Raw genomic sequence first — 10,000 nt, forward strand, 5'->3', positions numbered from 1 at the left:
CACTTTTGTCACAGGGAGAACTGGGCACTGGAATTACTCCAAATGAAATAGACATAGGGAAAATACCAGCAAAACCAGCAGAATCTTACCCACTGGCACAACCTTTAGGTTTTCAGAGCCCTGCCAACTCTCAGTACCCATTATCACAGGGTTTTGCTTCTAATCCATATAATAATGCCTACTTACCTGATGTTTCAGCACCCCCAGCTGAAGCATCTGTAGATCCTTCAGCCCCATTGTGTCCTCCCATTCTCCCACCTCCACCATATTCAGCCCCTACATATAATCCACCATATGCACCTTCAACCTCACCTCCTCCATATCCTGCTGACAAGCCTTCACAACCTCCCCCATCCATGCCTCCTCCATACCCTTCATCATCATCTTCAACCCCATATCCTCTTAATCCTTAAGTGACACCTTAGCTTGATGCTGTGTCCTGTAACTGAGGTGACTGTGATTTACTTTGTTTCTAGAATAAGGGAAAAAAATGAGAAAAGACATTTGATGCATGGCAAAAATTGAATTTTAAGCATGATTTATTCTGCTGTAACATGGTAACATGGCACCAGATCACACTATATTGGAAGAGACATATACAAAAATTAGGAATAACAGAGTTTTTCTTCTCAATCTGTTGTCTTTCATGTTTTGGGGACTATTTTTGTACTTGCTTCTAAACCATGTATTTCCTAATAATTGCTTTAAGTGATTGTCTCAAAATAAAGTTTTCCAGTGAATTACATAAATATAGAACAAAATATAGAATATACTGATTTTAAGAGTTTAGCTATAATGAATTAAGTGCCTGGAGAATTAGTATACAAGCCAAACAAAAACAGGTGCAAGTTCTTTGCAGAAGATAACTTCTAAATATAAGAATTTCAGTGATAATGACATGAGTTGTTTTCTCTTTTTCAGAGTGCTTGATTAAAGCTAATTTGATGTTTTACTTATTATATTAGTACTGGAAATAAAAGCTAGATCTTTGTCATTTCAACCCTTGCGAGTGACTTATTTTGTTTGCATTGTGTTAAATCTTGAGCGTGGGCTGCATGACATAAGCATACTCGGCTGTAGTCAAGCACCTTTGGCCATGTCTTGAGAGATAATCAAGCTAAAGTATGGTATCAGATACAAATAAAGATGATGGCTGTCTCACTATATTGCTGTCCTTTGGATTTAGATATGAAAGGGCAAAAATAGATGAAATTTTGTAGAACATACTTGATATATGTGTTTTCACACTAGAAATGAGGTGAAATGCAGAAAACACATAATCAACAGGTGAATATTGTGTTGGGTTTTTGGAGGAGATGTGAAATTACTTGGCTAATAAAAATACATCATGGTTATCAAACATTTTTTATATATATATATGTGACATAAACATGCAAGACCATTTCATCTTGGAGGTTAATTGCCTTAAGTGGGGGCTTGATTGTTTCACACAAAAATATAGCTAAATATTAACAAAGTTCAACTACGGAAAAAAAAAGTGGCAGCATCCTGGATCAATGTGCCAAGTCTGTTTTTTATTCTAACCTTTCACATTTTAATTCTTATTTTACATATTTTGCAATTTTTAATATGATTTTACTAATATAAATTTTTTTGATAAAAATTTTCGCCTTCAACACTCATTTTTTCTTCAAAGAAACTTAGCAAATTGGGCTTTTCCCACAGTCCGCACAAGTTGCCATTTTTATCTTTCCTGGGACTGTATGGAATATCATTATATTTAGAATTGCAACAGTCTAGAAATTTATCCTGTCACTGCTGGAAGGACATGTACATACATGCCCAATCCACTGTAATTTTAGTTTCTAAATTCTCTTCACTCACTGAGAGCAACAGAAGTGCTTATTCAATAAGAAATCAGGTACTAGGCCTACCCGATCTACCTACCTGATGTAAATAATTTTAGAAGAGAAATACCATAAATTTAAAGAATTATCAGATGAGGCCTACTAACTCACTCCTTGATGGTTAAGTTTTTTGTGGAGTCATCTTTGTGTAAATAATATTTGAAAAAACAAAACTGCAGTGAAAAGTACGTGTACCAGGCATCAGTGAGTTAATATCCCAAATATTACTGTGATTATAGGTAGAGTGTCCAGCTGAAAACTGACAGGGGATGTAAAAATTCTGTGTAATAACATTATCATTTAAAAAAGAAGAAACCTGCAAATACTGATGAGCAGAGGTGGAGAAAGAAGAGTTAATTGTACATTTTACAAAATGTATTGGTATTATTGATTAAGGTTTTTAGTGAAACTGTAAAGCTGTATAAAAGGCTCTTCATTCCTTAGCACAATATTGATATTACTACTCACTGATATCCCCCCCCCCCCCCTTGCCCGTTGTTGTCGTGGGGGGGCTTAGGAGGCGGAGACTGGGAACCCCAAAGATTGGGGAACTCCCCCACCTTGGGACTCAGGCCTCGACTCAACTAATTTTGCATGGTCCCTTTTTTTTCCCTTCCCACTTTTCGTTTCTGTCCCTTCACCAAACCCTTCTGCTATTCACCTCCTAAGGTGTGAGAGCCGTGCTTTAAAGGATGAAAGGTAACTTTTGTGCCAGTCCTGAACGGCCTGAGGGACCCATGGGCACGGTATTCCCCTGATTTAGTTTTTCTACCCTCAAACCCCCCAAGGGACCTGAGGGGTGGACTGTTTTTATCCCCAACATAATCCAGGCTTACCCTGGCCAGTAATGAAAACTTATCCCCCTATTAGGGGCAATGAGGCTTGCCCCTTTATCAAAAAGCCCCAACGATGTAAACCCACCAGATTCCCTGACCCCAGGCTCTCCTTTGACCACGGCTCCGAACACTGCAATAAATACCCCCTCATCATACCTACTAGTACAGTAGCCCCAACAATCAACCCTTAAGGAACATTTCCACTCTCCCCCGCAATCTCAACTTCAACACATCTACCCCCACAACCTCCAACATCAACCACCTCATCCTCCTTATTAATACCTTTCACCTTATTGCCCACCTTCCCATAACACTACCTCCCTTAAAACTACTCCTCTTCGTCACGCCCCCGGGCCCCTTCGACTACCCCTATCTCTACAACAATTTTGAATACCCTCTTCAGCACAGCCAAATGGGACCGATTTTCGTGATCCCTCCCACAGCTCCCTACTCTGACAACACCCTTCTCTTCCAAAAATGTCTCCAAAACAAGTAGGTAAAGTCTCTTTCCGTAGCCCGACCCGACCGCTCCCGTCTTGTCACAGTAAAATCCGAAACCAAGCTATAGCATTAACAAAACTAACAGACCTATATGGTAACCCCCTCCTTGCAGAACCCCATCCACCCTCAATACTTGCCACCGGAACAGTTTTCAATCTCCCCAGCAAAATTTCCCAATCTATGACAAAGTGTCAGATTGTGGAGAAGATCTATTTGCCTGTCTCACAGACTATGATGCAACATCAGTACAATGCTACTCCATTCCCCCCAGAGGCATCGAAAGAAACCCACTAACATAGCCAAAATTACCTTCCGTAGGCAGGACCTTCCTTTAACGTCTACATAGGAGGAGAATCCCTCCCTGTTCGTCCATACCACCCCCCCACGTCAGTGCCAAATTGTTGGCGTCTAGGACACCCAAACCCAAAAATTGCCGTTCTACAGCCAGATGCCCACTATGTGCCCAACCTGGCCATACCCATCTAACCCGCCCTGCACAATCACGCACATGTGCCAACTGTGGCGGCCCCATAATGTATTTTATGGGGTTGTCCCACCTATAAATTTGAGTCTGTGGTAGCAACTCTCAGATTCAAAATTGGACTCACACTACGCGAAGCCAGACAAGAAGCACGTCGACGTGGTTTTCTCCCTTACTCCTTACTCCAGTAATACTGCTCATTCTACCAATTCTCTTAAACCCCCCCCTCCTACATCTAACCCCCCCCCCTTCTACCTCCTACCTTTCCCAGTCAAACTCTCTTGCCATCCTAAATCCAGACACTCCAATCTCTACTACAGATACTTCAATCACCACTACAATCCCAACACCTTCCCCTCTCCCTCCTCGCACTACCCGTAACAGACAGAACAAACGCTCCACCCCCTCTTCCCCTCCACACAATTTACCTCCCCTTCCTTTGCCCTATGCTTGAGACACCAGTCCTCTCTTCCCCCCCTCACAAAATCCTTTATCCCCCAAAAACTCCCGAACCAACTCAGAAGAAGAAACCATTGAAAATATTCAAGATTACCTAATGAAAACTGACACTCAACCTCCAAATCTTACACTCCCTGCTCCTTCCCACTCCAAGTAATGCTGATATCCATCCTCCTCCTAACGATATCCCCCCTACACCCTATCCTCCTACCCCCTCCAACACAGCCCATCCCCCCGACCCCAACCCTGCCCACATTAACCCTCCCACCATCCCCTCTATCCCTTCCACTCCCTCCTTACGCACGTGAATCCCTTATGTAACTCATTAACTCTCATAAAGTCAATACACACCACCAGACACTCCAATCCCACACATCCTACTGCCGTGCCCACGTTTTGAAACAACTCGTACCTCTGCTTTCCCCCACCTATCCCCCCTTCACCGACCTCCCAACCTATCAGACATCCTTACAGAATCCCACACTTTTTGCTTCAACAACCTATTCTCTTTCCTCAAACGCATACATATTCTTCATCTAATCTAACTCCTTACCATACCCGACCCTAACCCTTTCACTCACCAACTCCTTTGTCCAGCTTAGACAACTAATCACTAACTCAACCACCCTTCCCTAACATTAACTATAGTGCTACATGACCTTAGATGTCTAGCACATTTATCTTGCTTTTAACCATTAACCATTAACCATTACTCACTGATATAATAAATCAATTGTATATACCTATTCCCACACACATAAAGACAAAGATGCATACACATACAGAGGTACACTCACAAACATTAGTAGCAAGTAAGAGTCATCAGAGAATTATTTCTATTAGTGTTCTATTTCATTTTTGAGGTCTGCACTGTCAGGCATCCTATGCATTCACTTCGCAGACTCTATCTGGCATGCAATAGCCAGTATGTGGCTGGACTCAATGCTCTGTATCTGGCATTAAACCAGCTGTTAGTTTCTGGTGATTTATCTCTATGTTTTATTTGTCAGCATTGTCACAAAGTGGCTTATGATATACTTACCAGTCTAGTCAATCAAAATACTTGAAAGTACTGACAAGGGTCAAAGGAGGCATAATCTCTCTTTAGAATATACTTCTTTCAGATATATAGCACATTGTGTGTTGACTGCATCATACCTGCATTTTCTCCTCTTTTGGAGAAATAAAAGAAGATTGTAAATATCAGCATGTTTTATATGGTGATGTGATATGTATACATGCCAGTCCAAAGGTTGTAAGGCATTTTGTTTTGCATTTTCATCACTTTTTAGGTCTCATATGGTATTTACAAATTTTTATCAGGAAAAAGAAACCTCGGGCAGTTGATCATCTCACGGGTCTGTCGTTGCCATTAAATGCACATATACAAATTTAAAATCAGAAGAATTTGGCCTTTTTTATGTGCATGGGTGTGTCTTTATCTAGATAGCATGCTTGCCTTATAGTTATATGTGCCTTTTTCTGTGATGATAAGCTAAAGCCTCCTCAGTCAGTCAGAACCAGAAAATGACATAATTTTGTGCCCTCAAAATCCCTTCTCAGTGACAAGCATAGTTCATTTCATAGTGAGAACTCATTTGTCAAATATGCTCCTGCCTTGGCTCTGTCTGTCTGGGCTCTGTGCCAAGTCTAGGCCATACTCCAGTATTTCTGATTTCCTATAGTAGCTTAAGAATATATTTGCCCATGAACTGTGCATTTAGTATTTTTTCCTTCAGATACTAATATTTATATTGTTTTTGTCATTTTTGACAAATGTTTTATTATCAGAGGTTTATATGAATACATACATCCTGAATTTAAGTTGTTTTATATTTCCTTATCAGAACTGGATGGATCTATACTGGATTGTACATTTGCATTGCATGCATGTGAGTTGTGAGTATGGATCAGTGTGCATGTGAGTATGCATGTATGCATGCATGTGGTATTGTGTGTGTGTGTGTGTGTGTGTTTGTGTGTGTGTGTGTGTGTGTGGTGTGGGGGGGCTTGTTTAGGGGTTGAGTGTGTGTGTGTGTGTGTGTGTGTGTGGGTGTGTGGTTGTTGGGTGCACAACATGAGTGTGTACAAGTGTGGTTTGGGTGAGTTGATTTGGGTATGATATGAGTATGAATTGAGGGGAAGTGAGAGTGAAGTAGAGGGGAAAAGTGGTGTCAAAAGAAGGAGATGAGTGAGTGGTGGTGTGTGGTGTGTGTGTGTTGGTGTGTGTGTGTGTGTGTGTGTGTGTGTTGTGGTGTTGTGGTGTTGTGTGTGTGTGGTGTGGTGTGTGCATACATGATTTTTTGTGAGAAGAGAGGGGGAAGGAGAAGGGAGAGAGGAGAGGGAGAGGGGAGAGAGAGGAGAGAGGGAAAAGAGAGGAAAGAGAGAGAGAAGAGAGAGAGGAGAGGAGAAAAGGGAGAGAGAGGGGGAGAAGAAGAGAGGAAGAGAGAGAGGGGAGAGAAGAGAGAGAGAAGAGAGGGGGAGAAAAGGGAGAAGAGGAGAGGAGAGAGAGAGAGAGAGAGAGAGAGAGAGAGAGAGAGAGAGAGAGGGTTGGGGGGTTTTTTTTGGTTTTGTGTGTGTGTGTGGTGGTTTGTGTGTGTGTGTGTGTTTTGTGTGGTTGGGTGTGTTGTGTGTGTGGGTGTGTGTGTTTTTTTTGGGGGTTTTTGTGGTTTTTTTGTATTTTGGGGGTTTTTTTGAGGGTGGGTTTTTGTGTGTGTGTTTGGGGTTTTTTGTGTGTGGTGGGGTTTTGTGGTTTTGGGGTTTTTTTGTGGTTGTGGTTGTGGGGGGGGGGTGTGGGGGGGGGTGGGGGGGGGGGGGGGTTTTTTTTGGGGGGGGGGGGGGGTTGTGGGTTTTTGGGGGGTGGGGGGTGTGTGTGTGTGTGGTGGGGGGTGGGGGGTTTGGCGTGTGGGGTTTGGCGTGGTGGTTTTTTGGGTGTTGGGGGTTTGTGTTGGGTGTGTGGGTTGTGTGTGTGGGGTGTGGTGGTGTGTGTGTGTTTTTGTGTGTGTGTGGTGTGTGTGTGTGTGTGTGTTTGTGTGTGTGTGGTGGGGCGCGCTGCGTCGTTTTTTCGTGTATACCTGCGTTCGCCCACCCACTGGCGTAGTGCTCCTGGAATTCCGAATACAGTGTCTTGAGAGCAGGACCTTCTAAATAACTCTTCGCATTCAGGATCTACCACTCGCATTTTTTACCAGCCGACGGTCTTTCAAGTCCCGTCACTGGTCTGAATTTAATCTTATGCTCAAACCCGCATCCCATAACATTGTAAAGTGTCACTAGTCCTCGATCGCGACACTGCCGGGCCTTCACGACAGCCATGTGTCAATGTCATTTCGCTTTTGCCAAAAGTTCGACTACACCTTCATTGCTAGGAATCGTACTCGAATTTACGAAACTAATCCCACCAACTTCAAGTGAAAAAAAAGGATTGTAAAATAGTCTTAGAGTGATGTCTAAACTGCGTGTGTAATACGACTTCAGCTCCAGTGTTTTTTCTTTATTTTACATGTAGTTAAAAATGAACAGACATGAATGTAAAATATATCAAGATCTTAACTGAATGTGTCAAAGCCCTTCTCCTCTTCTTTTCTGTTTCTTTTCTATTCTTTCTTTCTTTTCACCGCTTTAAACTTCCCGCGCTCTGAAGCAGACGAAAATTACACACTGACTTGACATAGCAGACCGTCTGAAATCCAATTAAAAAAGAAGACTTAGCAGACGGTCTGAAACTCCATAAAATAAGAAAGAAGACGCCTTAGAAGACGGCCTGAAACCTCACAAAAGTAGAAAAAAAAAAAAAAAAAACAGCAGACGGTTTTCTCTATACAGAGGCTGTTCCATTCCCCCCCCCCCCCCCCCCATGCACCTCTTTTTTATCATCATCTACTTTTTCCGATCATGTTCATATTAAAAAATAACTTCTTATACATATGGGGAAGGTGATTAAACACATAAACAACAAATAAATACCAGGTAAATAACACCATTGAAACGGATGGAGCGATTTTAGGTTAAACTCTAGGGATGTGATCGTAGTATTTGGTCCCAGTAAGAAGTCGGTAGGATTTTTTTCTTGTAATTTATACCTTTAACGGGTAACTATGTCAGAGTCAGGCCACAATAATCACGTATTCTATGGATGCATGTCTATCTCATGATCATCATTATTATATATACATACATGTTTTGCATATCTCCAATTAGTAGTCAATAGTATATGTATTATATTATCTAATGTAGGCGCTGATCACATGGTACAAACTAAGAAAATGTGCATATACTTATTCATAAAGTAAAACTATAAGAAACAAAATGACAAACCTAATTCATAACAACTTGTATGAATTTTCATGACATGCTCCTTGCAGAGTAAAGAGTATCAAATCCTTACTACGTTGACGTACTGGTTGTGTCTTTAATAATTATTCCATCTTAGTGGCTGTATCCTTAATAATCATTATTAACATACAGGCTGTATCTTTAATATTAACTTATTGGTTATATCCTTAACATTAGCTTTATTTTTAATAATCATTCCATCAATCCTTCAGAATCGACAGCAGTAATGGATTCCCTGGAGGACATAGGATTCTCGAGAACCCAGCTCCTACTTCTACTAACTATTGTATTTTGGGTAAATCCTGCAAGTAAGTAGCAGTCCACACTCTTTCTTGCCAAGCTATCTGCTAAAGAGGTGTTTTTATCTTTGCCAGAGCACCATAGACATGGAGTTGAAAGTGATTTCTAAAATGTGTCACTGTCATGGTCCTTCTTATAACTTGTCTGTAGTAGTAGTAATAAAAGAATTATGTAACATGAGTCATTATTTCTATGGTTATTTTGTTTAAAATTTTCATATTTCTATACCAGAATTATTGGAAAATCAGCATCACAAGGATTCCAAAGGTGACATAGCTGTGTGTTAGTCTTACACAGTTATTGAATAGAATTATGTGTAGTTGTATAAAAAGTACAGATGTAACTTTAGAAGCAAAAATATTGTAACTAATGATTATTCAATCTTTCAAAACATAACGATATTATTTAAGTGAATACCTAACATAACCTAATCGATTTGAAGACTTAAGAGAATATTCCTAGTTGTTGTGTCTTTAGGTGTTTGATACTCAGGGGCAAAGTCCTCATGATTACCCAGTAATTTATGACTTTTTTTTTTTTTTACCAAGCTACTTTTAAGCAAGAATGCAAGATCAGTTTTAAATAAAAGCATAGATTTGATAAATCACCTAATAGACAAAGAACAACCAGATATACTCACATTATGCGGAATTTGGTTGAGAAATAAAGATACATTCAACTTACAAAACTATAAAACCATAAAATACGACAGACCAGAACAAATTAGAGGAGGGCTAGCTTTTTGCATAGAAGATAATATACAATAAAAACAAATAAATCTAAAGAATAGATTAAAGAATAAAATTGAATCTATGGAAATAAAAATAAGTCTCAAAAACAACTGGATGAATATTCTACCAAAATGATATAGCATATTGAACAGAATTAAATAAATGACCCAAAATTAATAATTGGAGGTTTTAACGTACATCACACTAGCTGGAATCCAAAATTGAACCTAAAACACACAAACAAAACAGGTAGAAGTTTATTTAAAGTAATGACAGAAAATAATATCATGTTATTAACTAAACTAGGAAGTGACCATTTACCAATAATAGTAAAAGATAACACCATACATAAGTCTCTTTAATTAAAAGAAAAAAAAGGAAGTTCAGGAATAAAGGATGGATAGAATATAAAAAGGAATTAAATAATACAGATATAAAAAGTATAAATTCACTCAGGGAATTGATAGACCTTATAAAAGAGAAACAATA

General features: G+C 39.9%; 2 protein-coding genes across 2 annotated transcripts in view; both read left to right on the forward strand.

Annotated features, from left to right (window-relative positions):
• LOC119572444 overlaps nucleotides 1-1,209 on the forward strand; it is a gene marked incomplete in the record, with an annotated part of 79,849 nt that extends 78,640 nt beyond the window's left edge. Inside the window, 1 exon segment of the mRNA XM_037919558.1 lies at nucleotides 60-1,209. Within this exon segment, the coding sequence (XP_037775486.1) occupies nucleotides 60-413 (354 nt within the window).
• The window catches only part of LOC119569958, a 22,849-nt gene that overhangs the window by 1,114 nt on the left and 11,735 nt on the right, over nucleotides 1-10,000 (forward strand). Inside the window, exon 2 of the mRNA XM_037917900.1 lies at nucleotides 8,693-8,788. Within this exon, the coding sequence (XP_037773828.1) occupies nucleotides 8,707-8,788 (82 nt within the window). The 5' untranslated portion in view covers nucleotides 8,693-8,706. The remainder of the gene's footprint in view (nucleotides 1-8,692; nucleotides 8,789-10,000) is intronic.

Source organism: Penaeus monodon, chromosome 4, assembly GCF_015228065.2.
Source record: "Penaeus monodon isolate SGIC_2016 chromosome 4, NSTDA_Pmon_1, whole genome shotgun sequence".
In the NCBI taxonomy this organism is placed as follows: domain Eukaryota; kingdom Metazoa; phylum Arthropoda; class Malacostraca; order Decapoda; family Penaeidae; genus Penaeus; species Penaeus monodon.